Source organism: Typopeltis vanoorti, chromosome 1, assembly GCF_054136105.1.
Source record: "Typopeltis vanoorti isolate ZY-2024b chromosome 1, IOZ_Tvanoo_1.0, whole genome shotgun sequence".
Classification (NCBI taxonomy): Eukaryota; Metazoa; Arthropoda; class Arachnida; order Uropygi; family Thelyphonidae; genus Typopeltis; species Typopeltis vanoorti.
In genome coordinates, this window is record NC_143549.1 from 55,994,204 (window position 1) to 56,019,448 (window position 25,245).

The 25,245-nt window shown below is 35.1% G+C and overlaps 1 protein-coding gene across 2 annotated transcripts; it reads right to left on the reverse strand.

The window, feature by feature from the left end:
- Positions 1–935: 935 nt before the first annotated feature.
- On the reverse strand, positions 936–25,157 carry LOC150109991 (DNA oxidative demethylase ALKBH2-like). 2 transcript variants are annotated; one of them, XM_090390477.1, is made up of 4 exons: positions 24,731–25,157; positions 16,044–16,457; positions 8,992–9,134; positions 936–1,394 (listed from the first exon to the last, which is right to left on the reverse strand). In XM_090390477.1, the coding sequence occupies exons 1-4, from the start codon at positions 24,845–24,847 to the stop codon at positions 1,094–1,096; spliced, it is 975 nt and encodes a 324-aa protein (XP_090246603.1). In that variant the 5' UTR covers positions 24,848–25,157; the 3' UTR covers positions 936–1,093. The 2 variants fall into 2 exon arrangements, with proteins under 2 accessions (XP_090246603.1, XP_090246610.1); XM_090390484.1 differs by having other exon boundaries at positions 24,919–25,155.
- Between the last annotated feature and the right edge of the window lie 88 nt (positions 25,158–25,245).

Sequence of the window (25,245 nt, forward strand, 5' to 3'; positions counted from 1 at the left end):
ATTTCTCCTGCTAGTGGCTACATAAAAATTGAAAGAATTGCTTGCAATTTTCCTAGAACTGTAGAGTTAATCTTCTTCGTATTCCATTTTTGCCTTCCATATTATACGCTAGTCACTTTTCTGGCCTAAATCTTACAATTCTCATGCAACTGCTCTCCATCTCTCTCTCTCTCTCTCTCTCTCTCTCTGTTTATACTTTTTCCAAAAACATATTTTTTTTATCTTCAGTTCCAGTTTGATTTCATTAGTCATCTGCTTTACACCAAATCTTTGTATCTTTTTTTATTTATTTCAGGAATGCTATCTGCCATTGTTGTTGATAATTATTTCTTCACTATCTCCCATGCACTGCTGACATCTCTCTTGCAATTCATCTATGGACCTGCCTAGCTTATTTCCAAGTATATTATAGCTGGCTGCTTATAATTCCATGAATTCTTTTCTCTTTGAAATTTCTGCATGTCTATTCAACCTCCAAGTCAAGACTATGTTCACTCTCTCACCAGCAGGGGGGGGGGGGGCAATATTCACATCTCAGTTATAATCAGCTCCTCTGATGCAAGGGCCAAATCTAAAACTCTATATCAATGTTTCCTTCAATCTTCATATTTCCCTTTACTACATATTGTCTGAGAAATTGGCCCCTCAAGAATTACAGAAATTACATCTCCCTTACTACTATATGCTGCTTCCTCTGCCAAATTTATACTGCTATAGTTAAAATCACCTATAATAATCACTCACTTTGCATTCACCAAACCAATCTGCCTAAACATTTTTTGCTTGTCATAATCCTCTGTGTTCCCTGGTCTATAGCAATATACCACTAAACATTTTATCTTGTCCACTTCACAGTGATTTTTGCCATATATTGATATTAAGTATTCTTTTTAAATTAACACTGTCTAATGGAGTGAATACAATAAAACAAATCATTGCTACCAAAATCACTTTATTTAATAAAATCTTAAAAAAAAATCACTGGTTGTAATGGGAGGGGGATTTAACAACATTTTTAAGTAAGAATGGAATATTTTCTTCTCAAACTTCCTTACTTCTGTTTAATGTAAACTGCTGAAAGATATATACTACACTAATTCCTCACAATTTTTCTAAAAGTTAAATTAATTCTTGGGTGAATAATTTTTTTCCGTTTAGGTAATGAATGATACCAAAAGTGATTAGTTGGTGGTTTCATTATTAGCATACTACCGTGTTCTAAAACTATCTTCACTGGTTGTATCTGTCGAGTGGCATTTTTTCCTCTGCAGTCTTTATGCCGAAATAGAAATTCTCTAGGCTGACCAAAGGATAAGGATACAATAGGTGCATCTGCTGAAAGATCTCGTTCATCATCTCTATGTTCACCAATATAGTCTTCTCCATCTTTATATCTAAATAAAAATATGCCTAATAAATAAAATCCTAAAAAACAGACAAGTAAATTTACAAAATATTTATATTTCTTGGCAGTCTTCACACTAATGATACAAGTGGACAGACATACTTGAAAGTTTGGTACTTTCAAGTATGATATTTATTATTATTTTTTTAATTTTTGAGAGATCACACAATATAAATTTCCCATCTGACAGATTAGTTTTGCTGACTAAAAAATTTCTTATACACAGCTGATATCAACAATAATGCATATACATCAATATTATACTTAAAAGAAATTCAATATAACAAACCCCACACTAAAACTATTCCTTTGGTTTCTATCAGTTCCCTATACAGTTGACTGTAGAAAAAAATACTGGCATTTATTTATTTTTAATGTTACACAGTCATCAGCATTCACTGATGAAATTATGGGGACCACAACCATGTTAGGTGTTAGGAATAATTAATTTCCCAATGTTTCAACCTTCACATTAAGGTCATTATCTGGAATATATGTATATATAGAGAGAGGCTATATTACATTTCAAACAGTATGCCAAAGTGACAATGATTTGATCAACGATCATTCTACTGGCCTGATCTCTAGTGGAAAAAAAAAAAAATCCTATTTATAACATCCTCGGAAACCAAGTTCATATTAATACAGCAATAGTTGTGACTTAAACAAGTATTTAATATATGTAGTGTTAAGGCTAAGATCCTAGATAAACAGTCCTAATTATAATTTAAAATGAACTCTTAGAACAAAAGGTTATGTGGGTAGAATATGGGCCATCCATATTTTTGGGATTTTTAAACCATCATCACTGTTAAGACTAGGGTGGTTGATAAGAATTTCATAAGGTTTTTAAACTTACATTCATACCATGTTTTGGTGTGAAATAATGAACAGGTGTCTTTTTGGTCAATTCACTTGACTAGAAAATTGATACAAAATTGAGTTAATTTTCCAGTTTTTATGGCAAATTTGTTACAGCTGTTATTAAATTTAGATAGACAATCCTACAGACTTGCACTGGATGCATTTAGGAGTGCAATACAATCTGCATAAAGCAAAGAGCTAAGTTTAATATCTCTGATCTAATATCAGAGCTATTCTGATATTAGATCAAAAAAGCTACTCAAATTTAATTATTTTTAAATGTTATGGATGGGTTGGATAAAGGGAATGAATATGCCAATACAGTTGGATTTTATAAAGGCATCTGATAGAATACCACATGAAAAGCTGTTGAACATGAGTGGAGAATATAAGTTTGGAATATAAACTCTTGCCTTGGAATGGTTGTCAGACAGGTATCAGGAAGTGGTATATGGTGGGTGAGAATCTGTCAAATTTAAGATGACCAGTGATGTACTCCATGGTTCAGTACTTGGATCGGTGTTGTGCAATCTATAGATTAATGACATTAGGAAGGGCAATGAGGGATGCCACTGATATTCAGAAGATACTGGAAATTGAAATATGGGCAACTGAAAATGGTTCTTAGTTCAATGTTAATAAATATATAAAAGCACTTTGGCATGATAACATTTTAGTGCAGTTATGCTATAAGAAACTGATGAGGCTAGGGAATCATGGCTGATAGGAATTTGAAGTTCAATAGTCACACAAGGGGTGCTTAAGAGTCAAAGCTGTATAACTGAGAGGAGGCCTCTACATAGCCTTCAAAGGAATGCGGAGAACTGATCAGAGATTCTGACCTAATGTCCAATTCTCACCTTCTCGTAGTGCATCCTATTAGGTATCTACCTGGATACTGAACGAATGAGAATAGGCTGGCAATTTGGGATTTAGTTGACCAAATTGTATTCTTATCGGCTTAAACCAAAATATAGAATGATGGTACAACATGACAGAATTTCATACCGGCTGGGGCGTTGCCTAGGTTACACAAAGTCCCCACACCCTCCATTGTTTGTGCCAGGGAACCAGGGCAAACAGTGAAAAGTCAGTTACTGGAACAAATCTGAAAATAAACCCCAACTCAACATCACCAGAGTTAAAGATCGGTACTATCAACGTAAGAAGCCTGAATGGCAAAGAAATGGAGCTAGCTGAGGAATTAGATAAGTACCAGATCGACATAATAGGGGTGACTGAAACAAAAAAGACAAAAATTGGTGAGATCTTTCTCAGCAATAAATACAAAATGTTATATTCAGGCAATGACAATCAAGGAAAAGAAAGAGTAGCCATAGTATTCAACACTAAATACAAGGCTAATCTTCTTGAATGGCAGGCAGTCTCAAGTATAGTAATGTGGGCAAATATCAGAATGGAGAACTGGACAATGAGACTTATTTGTGCCTATGGTCCCACAGAAGGTTCTACTAAGATAGAAGTGGAGGAATTTTTTGAGGCTTTAGAGCAGAGTTTCTCAAACTTTTTTCGACGATGGAACACTTCACAAATCCTGAAATTTTCACAGAACACCTTGGTTATTTCGTAATGCATAAATTAATAATTAATTGGTAATTTAGCTGATTTTTATTATTAATCAATAACTGATAATTAATTATTAATTAAACATGAATTAAACCATCATTAAATTAATTTAAAAATGACAAATTCCAGAACTCGCGGACCACCTATTCACCTTTCGCGGGACACCAGTTAAGAACCACTGCTTTAGAGAAAGCAACTGACACAATGAAAAAGTTAAAGTTGGTCCTTGTTGGGGATCTAAATAACAGAGTAGGAAATGATTGTCAGACATACAAAAATATTTTGGGAAATTTTGGAGAAAAGAGCAAAGCTAATAATAATGGCAAATACCTGTTGGATTTCTGCTCAGGAAATAGACTGGTTATTACTAACACCATGTTCCAACATAAAAATGTTAACAAATTCACATGGAAAGAAGAGGCAAGGAATAAGAACAAGGAATCGATAGTGATGTTTTCTCCCTGGTGCACGATACCAGAGTGTACAGAGGATTTGAAATTGGAGGTGATCACTATATAGTCTTGAGCAGGATAAAATTGAATTTTATTTTGAAAAGAAGAATGTGTAAGAAAGTTTTAAAGCGAATAAAAGTTGAGTAGCTCTCGGATGTGAACTGTAGACTAAAATACATAAAGATTATTGAAGAAAAAATGAAAGAGTTTGAGAACAAGAACCAAACCTTGGAGATTCAGTGGCAAACCTTGAAGAAAACCCTGATTGATTCAGTCAGAGAGGCATGTGGTGCGGTTGTCTGCAAGGATAAAAAAAATCAGAACTCCAAAAAGGCAGTGAAGGAAGCTTATCAAAAGTTCATGGCAAATAAGTCAGTTTGTGCTCTTAGAGAATATAGAGACAAATGTAAGAAAGCTAAACACTGTGCAAAACTAGCTAAACAAAACTCATGGGAAGACTTTGGTATGAACATAGAAATAAATATCAAGAAGTTGGCAAGATATTCTGGAGGTTGTTTAAGAAGCTCAGAAATGGAGGAAAGAGTGTTGTAAAAGAATTACAGATGATAAAGGTGACATGAAAACTGGAGAAAGAGATATCCTTGAAGTATGGAGTAATTACTTCGAAAAATTGCTAAATGAAACAAACAGTAATAGCACAGTAGTAAAAAACACTGACCAGGCATGTGCAGTCAAGAATACATATCCATACTTGAAGTAGAAAAAGCCATCCAAGTCTTGAAATGTGGAAAGGCAGCAGGAGTTGATAATATTCCACCAGAAATGCTGAAGTGTGGAAGTATAAAAGTCTTACAATGGCTGCACTGCATAATTCAGAAGGCCTGGACAGAAGGACAAATTCCCGATGATTGCAGCATAGCTCTTGTGCCCATATATAAAAAGAGAAATAAAACCGAAAGTGAGAATTACAGAGATATTTCCCTACTGAGTGTTCCTGGTAAGATTTACGCAAGTATACTTGAGAAACGGTTGAGAAGAATTGTGGAAGAAAATGGATTCAGACCAAATAGAAGCTGTCAGGATCAGATCTTCACTTTACGACAAATAGTCGAGAAATCATGGTAATATAACAAAGATCTGTATTTAAGTTTTGTAGATCTTCAATACGCTACTGTTATATGGTGTCAGTGGGACATTATATCAAGCAATACTTAGTCTTTATTTGAGTTGTAAGTCAGCAGTTAGAATTGAAGGAAGTACAGGAAGATGGTTTAATGTTAAATCTGGTGTGAGACAAGGATGTACATTATCCCCTCTGTTATTCATTATCTATATGGATCACATTATGAAGGAAAGTGGTATTAAACATGATATCAGAATTGGAGATGTTAATGTCAGCTCTTTGCTTTATGCATATGATGTTATACTTCTAAATAAATCCGCTACAAGTCTGCAAGATTCTCTGACTAAATTGAATAACTGTCGTAATAGATATGGTATGAAGGTCAGCAATAAAAAGACAAAGATAATGAAAATAGGCAGAAGCAATGAAAATGTCAACTGTGTTGTGAATTGAAAACCTGTGGAACAAGTAAAACATTTCAGCTACTTAGACACGATTTTTAATGAAGATGGTAAATGAAATATGGAAATAGACAACAAAATCAACAAAGCTGGTATGGTAGGAAGTCAACTGAATAAATTCATATGGAATAAGAGAGAAATTAGTCGGAACACTAAATTAGCTGTATACAACATAGTGTTCAAACCAGTTTTAACTTATGGATCTGAGAGCTGGGCCAGAAATAAAACACTTGACCAAAGACTAGAGACCGTAGATATGAGTCCTGAGAAAGATCAGGGGGTACAAACAGATGGCATCAATGGCAATATCATATTAAAAACAAGGATATCAGGAAAGAACTTGACATTGTCAGCATCCAGGAATGCTTTAGCAGAGCTAATCTGCTCAGGTGATATGCTCACTTAAACAGAATGGGAGAGGAAAGATTAACAAAACAAGTGTTCTCTGCCAGGTTGGCAGAAAACGACCCAGAGGAAGACCAAGATATAGGTGGATTGATACAGCCAAAAGTGCCTTAGATGATAGAAATATAAGATCTGCTAATGTTGGAATCTTGACAAGTAACAGATGATTTGGAGAAAAATTAGATAGGAAGTTGGTAATGATGTAAATTTTTCATGTAGTACTATCATATCCTGTACACCTCTTGAGGGTACATGGCAGGAATTTGATGATGATGATAGTCACACAACAGTTTCTAAGAGACCAACATTGCACTCCATATATAATGGCAAGTATGCCATTATATATGGAGTTGCATATATATTTCTCTTTACTTGTACATGCATCCTTCTTCACATAATACTCCAGATGGCACTCTCCATTTCATCCAGCCAATGTTCATGTGATGTTTGATGTCTGGGACAATGGTGTCTTCTTTTGTGCAGATTGAGCCCAGGTACTTAAAGTTATCAACTTTTTGAGTGGGATTTGTTTAAGCCACCAGTTTCCAGTGCTGTTCTCCACTAGCATCAACTAAGTTTTCTGGATCATTGCTCATCATGTAGAAAATATCCCATGGGGCAAGTTTACTGAATGTGTGCTGTTAAGGTAGTCCATGACTAAGTTAAAAATTGCCTTAGTGCTGATCCTTGATGTACACTCACCCCGATTTCCAATTCTTTGCTGGCCTCTCACTTTGGTTGGGACATTCTAGTACACATCTTTCACTTGGTTAATAATATTCTTGGACCTTCTGTGATCTCAGTGCTTGACATATTAGTTTCTGTGGAACCTGATCAAAGATGTTTTCAAGGTTAATAAATACTAGCTGCAGGTTCTTTTTGTTATATTTATACCTTTCCTAGTAAATTTCTGGCCGAGTTTGTGACCACTCACTTTCATATTTTGAATGTGTGAGAGATAAGTTTTATGGCTCTTGCAGAGTCATCCTTTATTTTTATTGAACGGTATCAAATAGCTTTTCTTCCATTCATCTGGCATTCTCTTTGTGAGTATCCTATTAAAAAGATTTGTCAGAAAGGTTACATCTATCATATTCAACCTTTTTTTACACCTAAAGTAAGAAAAAGAAAATCAATCATCAAACTAAAAACTTTCAACAACTTGTCAAAAAAGAACTTCATTACTTGGAAGCATACCAATTAATCACATCTCTGAACCACCTTATTCACCCTTGGACACAAGCTGTGCTTTCAAGAAATTTGTAGTCAATTTTCAAGGTAACTTACCAGGTTTAGCATAGAAGTTACTTATGGTATACCTTCTGAACTCTGGTTTCTCTTCAGATTTTCCTAACAATATTGGAATACTCCAGGGTTCAACACTTTGTCCCACACTTTCCTCCTATACAATGACTCTTTCACTAACCATAAATCCAATCCATTTTGTTGATACCACAATCTTCATCTGACAAACCTTAGTGTGCTCATAATCCAAACTTGAAAAAGCCCAATGATATCTTAAACAATGATCTAATTACTACTGTCCTGTTGGATAAGGATAAATTTGATGATATCAATTATCAATATTTGATATCAGTGACATCAAGAAATATTCAAGAAAAATCTCTCTCTCTCTACTCCAACTTACTTTTTAAAACACTCAGACCAGACCAAACCAGTCAAAATTAAGATTTTTCTTCCTCGGCTGACTCACATTTCTAGCCTTTCATGGCACAAAATACATCAAATCTAAAATTTTCACAGCCTCCAAAAAAAAACATGCTGTCCATTTTCTATTCAAGATACCATTTCTCACTATATAAATCTCAAATTCATTCCACCTTACAATAAATCATTTTGAGGCTGTGCACTCAAAATGATCCTACAAATACTTCATACTACCTAGACAATAGCAATCTGTTTAATAGATGACTATTTTCTCACAGACTCATTGGCCATTATCTTCTTTCTCACAGATATGCTGTTTCTGTATTATGCCTTTTCTACAGATATTTCCAAAGAAGCTCTGTCAAACTGCCCATTATCCTATCATTCTTCAGCTTTTCTCCAAGTATGTAAAGTATACATTGCCTGTAGATGCATGAAAGCACGTGCGCACACGCACACACACAGTTCAGCTTCACTTAATAAGTATCTTTTTTCATTCAAATGACCTCTACTCTTTGGACAGTGTTCCTTACACTGCTCAAGAAACACATCAACAAATATCTTTTTCCTTAACCACTTTTACATAAAGCACATGTGTTACAGATTGAGTTTTCATGTCTGAAGAGGCCTCCGTATTTCAGTCAGTAAAAATTGATATCCTTTGAATGGAAGACCTGAGTATGAATTCTATCTAAGATGAAGGAAGCAGCTTTCTATATCAGATGAGACAAATTAGCCTGAGAATGCATGCAAGTGACAGATATAACGGACAATGTGGACAGAATTAAATACCCTTTCATAGCATTAATTTGTTTCCATAAAGACAACTTGCTTGGTTGTGACAAGCCAATGAGTCTAATATGTAAGAGGAAGATAAAAACAAATGAGAGGCACAAAATACATCTAGATATGCAGAATGTGAAGGCTATGGCTAATTACATTTTAAAACAGACTGGCATTTGTATGTTCAGTGCTATTGTTTTTCAAAGTTTTCATAACTACTAAAACAGATTAAGCTAATCTCTGAGTTCTATATACTTAATTCCCATTTTCATATTAACCAACCTGTTAATTAGCACAAAATTGAAGCTGTTTTTGGTGACTTGCTGCACAATTTCACGAAGCTCAGACAGCAAAGGTGTCCAAGGAAGAGCTGGAATGCTATTACCAGAAAATTTATATGACAATCCAGTGTCCCCATGAGACACCTAAAAGAATAAAATAGTTATAATACTGTAATAACCAAGATTTAAAGTAAATAAGTTAATTAATAGTAAATATTTATATTTTAATAACCAATAATCTTAAAACCTTCAGTACGACAGTACAAAGTTCCAAATGCTAAATGCTTGGTACCCAAAGGTTTCTGGAAAGTACATATGTAAACAAACAAACAACAAATAAATATAAATAAAAATACAAAAAAGCAAATGGTCTGCTCTATACTTTCATTTTGTGAAGAATCCATGATCTTTTCAAAATGAAAAAAAAAAAAGATTCCTGCTTTTCATTTCACACATTTCTGCTTTCAAGGACATCGTTGACTATATCATTCACCACAGTAACAGAATTTATGGTGAATGAAATAGACAGCAATAAAATATACGAGACTGGATTTCTACCCAAAGATATTAATCACTCAATTTTCATTCCAATTCCCAAAAAAACAAAAACCTACAAGATGTGAAGAGTTCAGGACAATCAGCCTCATCAGTCAAGTATCAAAAGTCCTCCTATACATTATTCATGAAAGAAATAAAAGAAAAATAAACATAGAAATAAATGATACACAAAGTGGCTTCAAGGAAAATGTAGGTACAAGAGAAGGTATTTTCAACGTCAGAACCATCATAGAAAGATATCTAGAAAAACAAAAATATGTGTACCTCTGCTTCATAGATTACAAAAAGGCATTCGACAATGTCCAACATGAACAATTAATTGAAATCCTTTCAAAAATAGGCATGAATGGAAAAGACATCACGCTATTAACTAATCTTTACTGGGAACAGACTGCATCTTTGAGAATAAATAGAGAGACCTCAGAAGGATTCCCAGTTTAGAAAGGTGTGAGGCAAGGCTGTGTCTTTTCTCCAATTCTCTTTAACCTATACACAGAAGAAATATTTAATAAAATTATTAACCTCAACGGAATCACTGTAGGAGGCAGAAATATTAATAACCTAAGATATGCAGATGACATGGTTCTTCTAGCTGAAAACAAATGTGACCTCAAAACTCTTATAGATGAAACCCTCAAGTATAGCGAACAGCAGTTTCAACTTTAAAAAGACAAAAATCATGATAATTTCACAAAAATATGCATTGATATAAAAGGAAATAAATTAGAACAGGTGCAAAAATACATATACCTTGGACACTTGATCACAGAGAATGGCAGGACAGAAGATGAAATTAGAAAAAGGATTGAAATCGCAAGGTCAACTTTCAACAGTATGAAAAATCTACTAACATCTAGAGAATTAAATATGAAAACAAGACTAAGAATCTCCAAATGCTACATATGGTCTACATTATTATATGGAGTAGAGACATGGACACTCTCCAATCTGAGTGTGAAAAAACTGGAGGCCTTTGAAATGTGGATGCTGCAAAGAATTATGAGAATATCATGGAAAAAAAAAAAAGACAAATGAAGAGGTACTAGAGATGGCAGGCGTCAACAGGAGCCTGATGAAAGAAATTAAAAAGAGAAAAGTCAGATATTTTGGACATATTCTGAGACATAACTGCCTAGAAAGGACACTTCTTGAAGTAACTGTTGAGGGAAAGAGAGGAAGACAAAGACTGGAGTGGATGAAAAATATAGAAGACTGGACCTATCTCTCATATGAGGAATGCAGCAGAGAGGTGCAGAATAGCACATGGTGGAGACACATGGTAGTCAATCTCCTGGAGGGAGAAGACACCTGACAGGACAGGATAGTCAGCAGTGTCCTTGTAGGCAGAAATAAAAACTGACAATACTGGAGTGCAGATAAGTGATACTTATTTCAAGAAAAATTGTTGACAGGACACTAGTCATAAACTCACTCATATGGAATCAAGTAGCATTATCACATGCTCCTGCAGGGTACATATCACAAAACCAATAATCAACTATTAAATCAACCATTTTAGAACCTCTACAGGCATTACTCAAAAGTTTGCAGAATTAACAATTAACTTCCTCATATTACATTTTTATTTCTCATTTTGTCATTATCAATAGGCATATCTGTGCTCTATATTAAATCACAAAGATGGAATACTTTAATGAACTGTTCATTTAATACCTCTACAATATCCTTCTCAGTGTTTATCATTCTCCCATCATTTGTAAGTAAAGCATTATGTGAATCATTTATGCTTATTTTTATTTTTTTAAGTGTTTGGCAAAATGCATAACATCTATTAGATTTGCTTTGTCTACCAATCTATAGACAGATTTTAATGAAATTTTGTATGGATATCATACTAAAATTTCCATTTTCATTTTGGTTTAAATCAAAATCATTTAAGTACAACGTAATCTCTAAAATAAAGAGCCAAAAGGCTTCACTGGTAAGGTGCTATAGACTTGGTAATGTGGAAGGCAGTGAGAAGGAAATGCTCAAACAAATTGGTCTGCCTAATAAGTAAAGGGTGATCATTATGGGTGATTTCCATTATGGTAATATAGACTGGAATGAAGAGACAACATGGGGAACCGAACAGAATGAATTTCCTGAGTTTTTAAGGGATAGGCAGTACGTAACAGAGGCCACACTTGGATCAAGGGTGTTGGATTTGATTATATCTTATCAGCAAATGTTGAAATGAAGTGTCATCATCCTCTGGTTGGTGAAAGTGACCATGAAGTCCTGATATGGTCAGCCATATCAGGACTTTGTGGGAAAGAGTTATATGTAGAACTATAAAGCAGGTGATTATGACAAACTCAGGAGGCAGCTTGCAGCAATATCATGGAATGAGGAATTGCATGGGAAGGAAATCAGTGCTGCTTGGTCTCTATTCAGAAATTATCTGGCAATGACTGAGTGTATTCCAAAAGTCAGGAGATTAAATAAGGTAGGTGTAAAAGGGATGACTGAAGGGGTGAAGCATGCAATCTAGAAGAAAAAAGCATTGTGGAGGCAGAACAAGATAAGTGGAGAATCAGTTATATGAGGAGTACAAACAGCAAGCAAGGAAGGTGATTCACTTAGTGAGGGTAGCAAAAGTGCAGCATGAGCAGCAGTTTCCTAATGACACTAAAGAGTTTTTTTTTTCGATATGTAGCCAGCAAAAGGAAGAATTATTATGGGAGGAAGATGATGTTGGTCAGTGATGATGGGAGAATGATAAACACTGAGAAGGATATTGTGGAGGTGTTAAATGAACAGTTCATTAAAGTATTCTATCATTGTGATTATAATATAATGCAGAATTTGAGAGTAATGGGAAGGAACTTTTTTTTTTTAAATTAAGATGAATAATGATATTTACAAAGACAGAAGTTCAGAAACTATCTAGATACTACATCTATCTAATGACCTGTTTAGTATGATATTATAAATTATGTTTTTGCATGATAATATAAATTATATAATTATTTACGGAATTTATTTTACACTTTTATGATTAACCTTTTCTTCAGTGAAAGCATAATGCTATTAGCGATTTAACATCACGGGGCTTGTACTATTTTGAATAAATCAATTGTTTGCATTCTACTTTTTTGTAAAAAAAACTGTTGTTTAAACAACAGTTTTTAAACAACAGCCACTGATGATAATTTGTTAAATTCAAACTGAAATATTTGGCAGTATATTTAATAAATAATATTTTACCTTGTTTACGTGTAGATAATTTATAAAACTATGGCATAGAGTATGAAATCAAACTGGACATTTATTACTACTTTAATTTCCTGATGTTTTGACCTTCATATTATTATTATGGGTTACTCCATGGAGTACTTACTCATCATGGGAGGCGTTAAACACCATGACACGCATTATCCAACATTTGCACAGTATCTATCATACTTTGCTTTGAACTCATTCACAGCACCACAACAGACTCTGACAACCTATTCCACTCATTCTCCAAGCAAAAAAACCGAGTTCTAACGCACTTATAACTACACTCTTGACCGGTTTCCAAGGATGATCCCTAGTTCTCCCACCAACAATAATGTAACTGCTTGTCAACCAGCTTCTGTAACCCAGAAATCTTCAACATGTTCTTGTATGGTTTATTCCATAGACCTGCTACCATCTTGGTCACTTGCCTCTGGATCCTCTCCACCTTTTCCTGATTGCTACGAAAACCAAGTGACCAGATCTGCACACAGTAGTCAAGATAGGTTCATATCAAGGCTCGATAAAAAGGAATAATAACCTGCTTGTCAAGGTATTCTTCAGTAACCAAGTAATCTGATGAGCTGATTTAGCCACTTTTGCTAAACTTCAACTTCATATCTACTAGCACTCTCAAATCTCTGGCTTCATCAATTTCCTGAAGTACAGTTCCATCAATGTGGTATACAGCTGGTAATCTTTTCAACCCAAAATGCATAACCTTATACTTTGTCACATTAAACTGACAACCATTCTCCTTTGTTCAGACTGCCAGTCTATCCAAATCATTCTGCAACTTTTAGCATCTTTATTAACTATTGCTTCACCCAACTTTGCATCACTCGCAAACAACTGAACAGTTCTTCTCAGATTATCATTAATGCACAAATTAAACAGGAGCAGCAGCCCCCTGTGAAATGCCACTAGTGAGGCCTTCTTCTGTAACTCTAATCCTGAATACACTACTGTCTCTCCATCAACCACCTTCTTGTTCATCTCACCAAACCTATATCCATCCCCATGTGCTGTAATTTATTGATTAGAATTCCATGTGGTATCTTGCCAAAGGCTTTTACAAAGTCCAGCAAGTATTACTGTAAACTCAATACCTTTATCCAACTCAGCTGTCACTGTATTATAAAACTTGAGCAAGTTACTGAGGCATGATCTACCCTTCATGAATCCATGTTGCTTCCCCCCCCCCACACACATACAGAGTATCCCATTTTCATCTATCCATTCCTGTATTTTGCTCTTGACAACAACTCCTGATATGATGATTGGTTGGTAATTTGCTACATCAGTCTTGGAGCCTCCTTTATTCAAAGGAACTATTTCCTCCCCCCTCCCTTCTTTGAACTAACCCACAACTAAGACAAATTAAACAATGTGGTCAAATGCACTGACAATTCCCTAGCACCTTCATGTTAAACTAAAGCTGGTATACCATCTAATCCCATAACTGCATTCATTAAGCTAATGCTATGCACCTATATTTCACTTACCTCAGTTCCCATATAAGTCTTTGCCTCTCTCATTCCTAAAATATCTCCACCTGAATGATATGCTCTTACAAAGTGTTCACTTAGTAATTCTACTATTTTGACTGATTCAGTTACCTCTACCATTGGCATTCATTAAAATCATTCTGCCATAAACACTGTTCCTTTTACTTGCAGCATATCAAAAGAACAGTTTGGAATTATCCTTAGCCTGTACTGCTAATTTCCTTTCATACTACACTTTTACATTTCGTACCACATTGGTTTTCCTTCTGGTCTGTGCCTTGTATTGCTCACATGCCTGCTGGTCATCTTTTCTCCTTTAATTCCCTCAACATTTTTTTTAATAGTTCCAGCGTGATGATATTCATCCATTTAACTCCCACTTGATGTACTCTCCTGACTCTTGGTATGCAGTCTGCCATTACTCAAACACTCCTTGACCATGTCCCATGTACTATCAACATCCATCACTTGCAGTTTCACAAGCCATGGCACTGATCCAAGCAATCTTCTAAGTTTGTCGATACTTACCAGTTCTGTAATTCCACATATACCCCCCCCCCCTCTTAAATGAAAACTCCATCCACACATTTAGCCACTTCCCAAGTCAAGACCATATGATCAGTATATTTGTCTATAACATTGGTTATAGACAAATTCTCAGATGCATTACTATATCAAGCACTCTTAAATACCTAGTATATCCATGTTGTCACAGGTAACTGTTCCTTAGTAACTGCATAAATTCCATTTCCTTCCTTCCCCAATCTATGTTTCCATGTTGAAATCCCCCATAATAATTACCTGCCTTCCACTCATTGAGTTTATTTGCTGATGTATACTATTCCTATCATCTTTTCCATCCCTTGGTTTATAGAAGCATCTAATTGTATATTTTATTCTGCTGGCCTCTATTTGAAGCTATCTCACATCAGATAGCTTCAAATGTTGTATTTTCACCTTAAGTTGAACTTTTATTCTCTCTTTGGTTGGTTGCAGTTCATCAGTTATCATCAGCAATGCTCCTTCCTCCATTCTTTTCTCTCTTAATGTCATTATCTATATAATGACCTTAGACACACACACGCTATATATGTATATAAATAATGTGTGTGTGTGAAGTGCAGATACACACCCTATATTACATTTCAAACAGTAAATATATAATGATTTGATGTATACAATGTATCCAAAGTATACAATGATTTGATGAACCATTATTCTACTGGCCTGACCTCTAGTGAGGGAAAAAAAAACCTATGTCAAAACTATATCCTATTTACAACATCTTCAGGAACCAAATTAATATTAATTCTTTTAATACAGCAATAGTGATGGCCTAATGAATAATTTAACATATATAGTGGTAAGGCTAAGATCCTGGATTAATAATCCTAATTGTAATTTAAAATGAACGCTTAGTAAAGTATTAATAAGAATTTAGTCTCTGCAGATATTATAAATAGGATATAGCTTTGATGTAGGGTTTCTTTTTTTTCACTAGAGGTCAGGTCAGTAGAATAACAGTTGATCAAATCACTGTCACTTTTCATACTGTCTGAAATGTAATATCTTTCTCTCTCTCTCCATGTTCATTCCAGATAACCTTAATATGAAGGTCAAAACATTGAAAATTATAAAGTAATTATTCCTAACACAGTTGTAGTTTGCAAAATTTTATCAAAATGAGTTCTGATTACCATGTAGCATTAAAGGAAAGGACGAACATTTATTAAACCTAATTTAAAATTCCTTGACTAAAACTTACCTGTTTTCTTGGTATTTGGTGCCATTTCCCATGCACTTGGATTTTTGTTAAATCACCAGTGAAATACTTAACTTCCTTTTCCAAAAGATTAAAAAAGTCATCTGCCTTTTTCTTGGGAAACAAAATAGCATAACATGAGTTCATGTTTTCGCCAACTACTGTTTTCCATTTTACAGCAGTCAAAAGTTCGGTTTCTGCTTTTATTAAAGTGCCTTTTTCACAAGCCTCTTCATTGTTAATTACTGTATTCTGATCATCTTTTCTATGAGATGTATTATTATAATCATTTTTGAAACGTTTTGGAGTTGTATCACATGATATAGATCTTTTTTTATTTAACAGTTCTAGAAAAGAAAGTTGTCTTAACTGTGTTGTCATATTAGTCATAAACTGAAGTTCTTGCAGAAGTTTAACCTAGATTTTAAAAGTAAAATGAAAGTATAAAATAATACAGTATATTATTTTTCATATGATACACATCTTTTTACCAAGATAAAGGATAAAAGTAAGATTCATGTTATGATTAAGTTCTGCTGCAAGCAAGGACTCGTGCAACAGCAGAACTTAATCGTATACACCACACCTTATCTAATAGCTACAGTTCCCATGGTACCAAAAAATAACCAATACATCCCCCAATCCTCGACCTTCTCTTCAGATGCATTAGTGATTAATAATGATTTGATAATACTATCACCATCACCTATGCCCAAGGCATTTTATGGGAAAAATAACCAGAATCTTAAAGAAAGGTCCATACAGCTTCAAGCCCAACTTGAAACTAGTTATCTTTATCTGCTCCACTAAAAACCAAATCCCTCATCTCTAAGTTCTGGGAATATATAGAGTTCCCTGTTCAAGTTAGCCAACTATGAACTGAATGGAAGATCGCCAACATATGCACAGAAGAACATAAAAAATACATCTGCAAGTCATGACTATGGTCAATTGGGCCTTGCAATTATGCTTGGGGTGCTCAAGGGTCAAAGCTGTATAACTGAGAGGAGACCTCCACATGGCCTTTAAAGGGATGCGGAGAACCGACCAGGGCTTCTGACCTAATGTCCAATCCTCACCTTCTCGTGGTGCACCCTGTTGGGTATCTACTTGGATACTGAACGGACGAGGATGGGCTGGCAATTTGGGATTTAGCTGACCAAATTGTATTCTTATTGATTAAACCAAAATATAGAATGATGGTACAACATGACAAAATTTCATGCCAGCTGGGGTGTCACCTGGTTAAACAAGGCCCCTGTTGTTTTCGCCAGGGAACCAGGGCGAACAGCGAAAAGTCAGCTACTGGAACAAATCTGAAAATAAACCCCAACTCAACATCACCAGAGTTAAAGATCGGTACTATCAACGTAAGAAGCCTGAATGGCAAAGAAATGGAGCTAGCTGAGAAATTAGATAAGTACCAGATCGACATAATAGGGGTGACTGAAACAAAAAAGACCAAAACTGGTGAGATCGTTCTGAGCAATAAATACAAAATGTTATATTCAGACAACTGCAATCAAGGAAAAGAAGAAGTAGCCATAGTATTCAACACAAAATACGAGGCTAATCTTCTTGAATGGCAGTCAGTCTTAAGTAGAGTAATGTGGGCAAATATGAGAATGGAAAATTGGACAATGAGACTTATTTGTGCCTATGGTCCCACAGAAGGTTCTACTAAGGTAAAAGAGGAGGAATTTTTTGAGGTTTTAGAAAAAGCAACTGACACACAAAAAAATGAAAAGTTGGTCCTTGTTGGGGATCTAAATAGCAGAGTAGGAAATGATTGTGAGACATACAAAAATATTTTGGGAAAATTTGGAGAAAAGAGCAAAGCTAATAATAATGGCAAATATCTGTTGGATTTCTGCTCAGGACATGGACTGGTTATTACTAACACCATGTTCCAACATAAAAATGTGCACAAATTCACATGGAGAGAAGAGGCAAGAAATAAAAAAAGTCTCATTGATTATGTTAATGTTGATAGTGATGTTTTCTCCTTGGTACAGGACACCAGAGTGTACAGAGGATTTGAAATTGGAAGTGATCACTATTTAGTCTTGAGCAGGATAAAATTGAATTTCATATTGAAAAGAATAACATGTAAGAAAGTTTTAAAGTGAATAAAAGTTGAGCAGCTCTCAGATTTGAACTGTAGACTAAAATACACAAAGATTATTGAAGAAAAAATGAAAGAGTTTGAGAACAGGAATCAAACCTTGGAGATTCAGTGGCAAACTCTGAAGAAAACATTGATTGATTCTGCCAGAGAGGCATGTGGTGAGGTTGTCATTAAGGATAAAAAAATCAGAACTCCTTGGTGGACACAGGAAGTTAAAGAGGCAGTGAAGGAAAAGAAGAAAGCATACCAAAAGTTCCTGTCAAATAAATCAGCTTGTGCTCTTAGAGAATATAGAGACAAATGCAAGAATACTAAACATTATGTAAAACTAGCTAAACAAAAGTCATGGAAATATTGATATTGACATTGATATTTATAGAAAATAAATATCAAGGCGGTGGCAAAATATTCTGGAGGTTGTTGAAGAAGCTTAAGAATGGAGGAAAAAGTGCTGTAAAAGGAATCAGAGATGATAAAGGTGACATGAAAACAAGAGAAAAAGATATCCTTGAAGTATGGAGTAATTACTCTGAAAAACTGCTAAATGAAACAAGCAGTGATGACAGCACAGTGGTAAAAAACACTGACCAGGCATGCAATCAGGAATACATATCCATACTTGAAGTAGAAAAAGCCATCAAAGGCTTGAAATGTGGAAAGGCATCAGGAGTAGATGATATTCGGCCAGAAATGCTGAAGTATGGTGGTATAAGAGTCTTACAGTGGCTGCACTGCATAGTTAAAAAATCCTGGACAGAGGGACGAATTCCCGATGATTGGAGTAGAGCTCTCATAGTACCCATATATAACGTATATAAAAAGGGAAATAAGACTGCATGTGAGAATTACAGAGGTATTTCCCTACTGAGTGTTCCTGGCAAGATCTATGCAAGTATACTTGAGAAATGGTTGAGAAGAATTGTGGAAGAAAAGCTTGGTGAAGAACAAGCTGGATTCAGGCCAAATAGAGGCTGTCAGGATCAGATCTTCACTTTACGACAAATAATCGAGAAAGCATGGGAATATAACAAAGATCTATATTTAAGTTTTGTCGATCTGGAAAAGGCATATGACAAGGTGCCAAGAGAGAAGCTATTCAATATACTGCAGTTATAGGGTGTCAATGGGGCATCATATCAAGCAATACTTAGTCTTTATTTGAGTTGTAAGTCAGCAGTTACAATTGAAGGAAGTACAGGAAGATGGTTTAATGTTAAATCTGGTGTGAGACAAGGATGTACGTTATCCACTCTGTTATTCATTATCTATATGGATCACATTATGAAGGAAAGTGGTATTAAACATGATATCAAAATTGGAGATGTTAATGTCAGCTCTTTGCTTTATGCGAATGATGTTATACTTCTAAATAAATCTGCTACAAGTCTGCAAGATTCTCTGACTAAATTGAATAGCTGTTGTAATAGATATGGTATGAAGGTCAGCAATAAAAAGACAAAGACAATGAAAATAGGCAGAATCATTGAAAATGTCAACTGTGTTGTGAATGGAGAACCTGTGGAACAAGTAAAACATTTCAGCTATTTAGGCACGATTTTTACTGAAGATGGTAAATTAAATATAGAAATAGACAACAGAATCAGCAAAGCTGGTATGGTGGGAAGTCAACTGAATAAATTCATATGTAATAAGAGAGAAATTAGTCGGAACACTAAATTAGCTATATACAAGACAGTGTTCAAACCAGTTTTAACTTATGGATCTCAGAGCTGGGTCAGAAGTAAAACACTTGACCAAAGACTAGAGACCACAGATATGAGAGTCCTGAGAAAGATTATAGGCGTGAACAGATGGCATCAATGGCAATATCATATTAAAAACGAGGATATTAGGAAAAAACTTGACATTGTCAGCATCCAGGAATGCGTTAGCAGAGCTAATCTCAGGTGGGTCACTTAAACAGAATGGGCGAGGAAAGATTAGCAAAACAAGTGTTCTCTGCCAGGGTGGCAGCAAAATGACCCAGAGGAAGACCAAGATATAAGTGGATTGATATGGTACAAAGTGCCTTAGACGATAGAAATATAAGATCTGATAATGTTGGAGTCTTGACAAGTAACAGACTGATTTGAGGAAAACTGGAGATAGGAAATTAATAATGATGTAATTTTTTTCATGTAGTACTATCATATCCTGTACACCCCTTGAGGGTACATGGCAGGAATTTGATGATGATGACACTATGCTAGGATATGTCTCACAGAATTAATTGGAAAACAGACCATAATTGCTGCACTGTAGTAAATTTAGAAGAGAAAGAGTGTTTTTAGAATCTCCACCTGCTCTCAGAAATCAGTCTAATTTGAATGAATATGGTTGTATTAACCTTTCCAAAATATGGGGAAACTAATACTTCGAGATTCCAGTTTACATCCTAGGCAGCAAACAGATGCCCCAAATAGTTAGGACCAGTCTTTCATCCACGTGTTTCACTTAGTTTTGTGTTACCTTTGTGTGGTATATTGTACTCCCTGATGTCCCAGTGACAGATGAAATATGAGAAGAATAAAATATTAATTTAAATTCTTTCTAAGTACTGTTTTACTCCACTAAGCTGAGAGAAACTCATGTTTCTCCCAGCACTTAATCCTTTACACACAGATTACAATCAGTTAGTAGTATTTCTATGATTTGCCTTAGTAATAAAAGTTAGAGGAAAAGACTGATGACAAAAGGTCTGCCTTTTCTTTGGGTGATGCTACATGGCAACATCAGGATGCCAGAAGTGGAAACAAGGAAGAGCAGAACTTATGTCAAACAATCTTAGCAAGTATTATTTTAATGGCTAATATAGCCTACTTTCGTTTAGGAGTGCCCCTTTTTTTTTACAATGTCACTGGTTCTTTACCCAAATTTTAGGGCATTACTGAAGTGTTATAAAGCTAATACATGAATAATAATAATAATATAGGAAAAAAAATTTGGGCATACCTTTTTGGATGTTATTTTTCTGTCTCCTTATCCCAATGAAATGCATTCATCTGTTGTTAAGCTGTTAAAGGAAGGGGTTTTTTTTGGGGCGAAAGTGGAGGTAAAAGTAATGTGAGGGAATTATTTGAAAAACCTGTTTTTTTTATATGTATATTATTATTAAGGGTGGGTAGAGAGCATTTGGGAAGGGGGGGGGGAGAAAGATCTGAAGATAGAAATTATTTTTTTGGCAAAGAGGAAGGATTTATGGGAAAAAGTCACAGGTGGGAGTAAAAGGGTGTGAGCTGTTTCGACAGGCATTGTCTTCAGAACTCGTGGGGGAAGTGGAGGCTATATCTATTTTTTGGAAAAAGTCTTCTGTGTTTTTTATCATAGATTTTGACGTTGTAAGTAACGGTTTGAGTAGTTTGGCTATGAATTTCGAAAAGGATGATGTGGTGGCGATTTTGTAAGAGACTATTGGCCATATCGGGTAACCATCTTTGTAGGTTTTGATTTAGCCGAACATACAAGGGTACGTGTGATGTGGGGGTGTTGTGTTTTTCATAGTGATTTTGTCTATCTTGTTCTGATATGACATAGCCTCCACTTTCCACACGAGTTCTGAAGACGACGCCTGTCGAAATGGCTCGCACCCCCTTTACTCCCAACCCCCTGACTTTTTCCCATAAATCCCTCCTCTTCTCCAAAATTCAGTTTACAAGAAATTAGATCCAAACATATAATAATTTGACATCCAGTCGGGGCTATACTTTTTTTGCATAATACTGAAGGTGACTGACATCACTACATTGTCCTAGGTATGCAGAGAATTTTTTTTTTTTTTTTTTTTTTTTGTGTGTGTGTGTGATGGATCTTTGATAAAAAACAAAAGCCAAGTGAAAACCTAGATTCTAATTTTGAACAAAAAAGGTTTTCTGAAGGGTGGGAAAGTACAAGAAGCTACATTACTTTCTTTTCTTCTCACATGTTTTATTAATATATATATACTTATATTTTAGGCACCTCCATTAAGATTGATCACTCATTGTGGGAGGCCTACAATAACAATTATTCATAAACACCTATCATACCTCTCGAATTCATTTACAGTCATTACTTTGGGAAGGAGAAATCATTCCTATTGTCCTCTCCCCTCCAAATCTGTCAGTGGTAGAAGGAAGCATATATTGTGTTCAATATATTGAAATTATTTTGCTAGCATATTTAAGCCCTTACTAACCACTGATAACAGGCAGCTACATACTCAAGGACAATCTAATTTAACTAGATGGCTCATATCGCCTTTGACAAAAAAATTTTTTTTTGTTAACCAAACTGGGCATGAGAACTGTTGCAAGAGACTTATTATTATATGGTTCTTCTTCTTCAACCTTTAGGTTCTGTCCACTGCTGGACGAAGGTCTACCCCATGATTTTCCAGATCACTCGGTTTTCTGCCTCTCCCATCCATCTCACTACTGAAATTTGTTCCAGTTCATCCTTCCACCTTCTTCTCGGTCTTCCTCTTTGTCTTGCTCCATACATTGGTCTCCACTGTGCTGTTTTTCTAGTCCATCTCCCATCACTGCATCTGGCAATATGGCCAGCCCATCTCCACTTAGCCTGTTTAATGTATTTTACAATATCCATGACACCTGTTTGAGATCTTATCCAGGTATTTGTCTTCCTATCTCTTAATGTTATTTTTAGCATACTTCTTTCCATGTGATGTTGTGTTGTTCTCAGCTTTTTGTTTAGGGCTTCTGTTAACGTCCATGTTTCTCCTCCATGTTAGGACAGGAAGTATGCACTGGTCGAAAGCTTTCCTTTTTAGACTCATATGGATGTGATTAAATGTTTATGAATCAAAAAGTGTCCTCTTCATGAAGTATTAGTATACTGTGTTTAATTTTAGGAATCACCCCCAAAGCAGGGAAATATTAGGAGTCATTAATAGGAATGAGTGCAAAATATAATATCGGTGATATTGCTATTCCATGAACGTGCACCGCATACCTGGAATATACACCACTGATATTCCAGGGGTGTATATCCCACACTATTTAATTCTGATAAATTATAGATTGCTTTTGGAGAAGGAGCGAGATTCAATCTGAATATTGCATGAAGATATAAATTTACTGGATCAAAAATGAGTACTTTATTTAGAGTACTTTTTCTTTTTTTTGCATAGAGTGATTTGTGAGTGGAATGCATTACCTGAGTGTGGTGAGTATCAAAACTATGAATATGGGTTTAAGTTAAGGCATGATTTGATAATCATTTTTGCATGAGAGAGCAAGATATATTCAAATTAATTTTTCAGAAATTAATAATAACAATTCAAGAAATGTAGAATTATGAGTTTTTTAAATTATTTAGCAAGATCTGTTCAACAACAGTGATGGAGAGATAAGAGCAATCAGTTAATTCAAGGCCTGTGTAGCTCAGTGGAAGTGGTGCTTGCACTCTCTGTGCTTGGTCACTTGAAGTCAGACTTAAGTTAAAGTCTAGTCGCATACTGGGGAACTTTTTCTAAGCCTTTCTTCAATTGATTCCCGAGTTAGTCAATCTCTGGCTAGGGAAAGCGGGTTTTTCCTCCTGCTTTTTTATCCCATAAACTCAAGAAAATCGACCGTAGTACCCACATTATTTCAGACAGTAACATATCTTCTTAGGGTTAGGTAACAGGAGATGGCAGCACTTGTTTGCCAGCCTCTTCATCGGTGCTACCTATAATTAGTGATAGACATGGGCCTGCTATCTCTGATTGGCTACCAGTGGAGAATGAACTGCCCACTCAGTCACCAAAAGCTAGATAGGGTATAAAGGCCTCGCCTACTCCCTATAAGGGAATAAAAGGTATTAACTGATTTTTTTTTTTTTTTTTTTTTTTTATAAAATATCAACTTTTTCTTTAAATGAATCTGAAAGGAGTTGCTCTGATTTGTTCTTGTACAAACAAATCGGCCTTCAGAACACACACAATTTACAGACAAAAAATACTATTGTTGGTGGTGATGGGCGATAGATAGCATTGATGGTAGTAGTGTCATTGTGGAGAATTAAGTAGAAGATGAGAGAATGAGATGTGTTTAGCGAAGTAGAGTAGTGTGTCCACCCACGATGAGTCCTTGGACTCCCTGGAGGTGTCACGTAATAATAATAATAAATTTTATAAATTTAGATCCAAGTTACTGCACAGACTTTTAAATCTCTCTAGCCGCAATATATATCTTGAGAATTAAAGCTGCTTCATCCTTCTCCCCAACTCGTAATAATGTCAGTGATGAATTAGCCATTGAAATGATTAATTTATCACTGACATTAAAACTTTTCGACTGTATTCAAAACCGTTAACAATTCAGAAATGTTAGACGGGCGATCAAGATAGTGGAAAGGGGGAGGGGAGATAAATACTTTCAGCTAAGTTAAAAACATTTTAAAAGTCTTGATATAATTTTCATTTCTTTACTTGGTGACATTTACTTGAAATTTTTAATATGTGCTATAATTAAAAATCATCACAATCGTTTTGTTTTGATGACTTCAATTTAATGTCACATTAATATTTTGATTTTTTTTAAACATAATTAGGATATCAGCCCTACCACAATGCAATACTCACCACAGCATTACGAATAGAGTGCGGGAATTTACTTTTGATGGTGCTCTTCGTAAAGCCCTTAGGAAATGCAATTCCAAAAAAAATCGAAATTGAACGGTAAAAGGGATGGAGTACCATACGATGTTTCAATAACTTTTATCATGAAATTTATGAATAGGATTATTAACGAAAATCAAAAGGAATTGTACCTCATTTCCATAACAAACATGACTGACAAGTAACCGCAAATTAAATCTGTGCACTTAACCAACAGCATAAAATATGACCTAAATGAAAACTAATAGTACATGTGAATACACTTTAATCCAAACCCAAAATCAAATAACGGAATTTGCACTTCTTTCTATAATATCAGATACTATATTTGCAACACAATCATCATTGCATCACACAAATTCAAAGTTTTCATATTTCAGCGCTCCCTAACGGCAGTGAAGAGTATAACAAATTGCTTCAATTTGATAGAAAAAGTGCAATTTCCTGCATACGATGGACAAACTATGGACTGTAATATA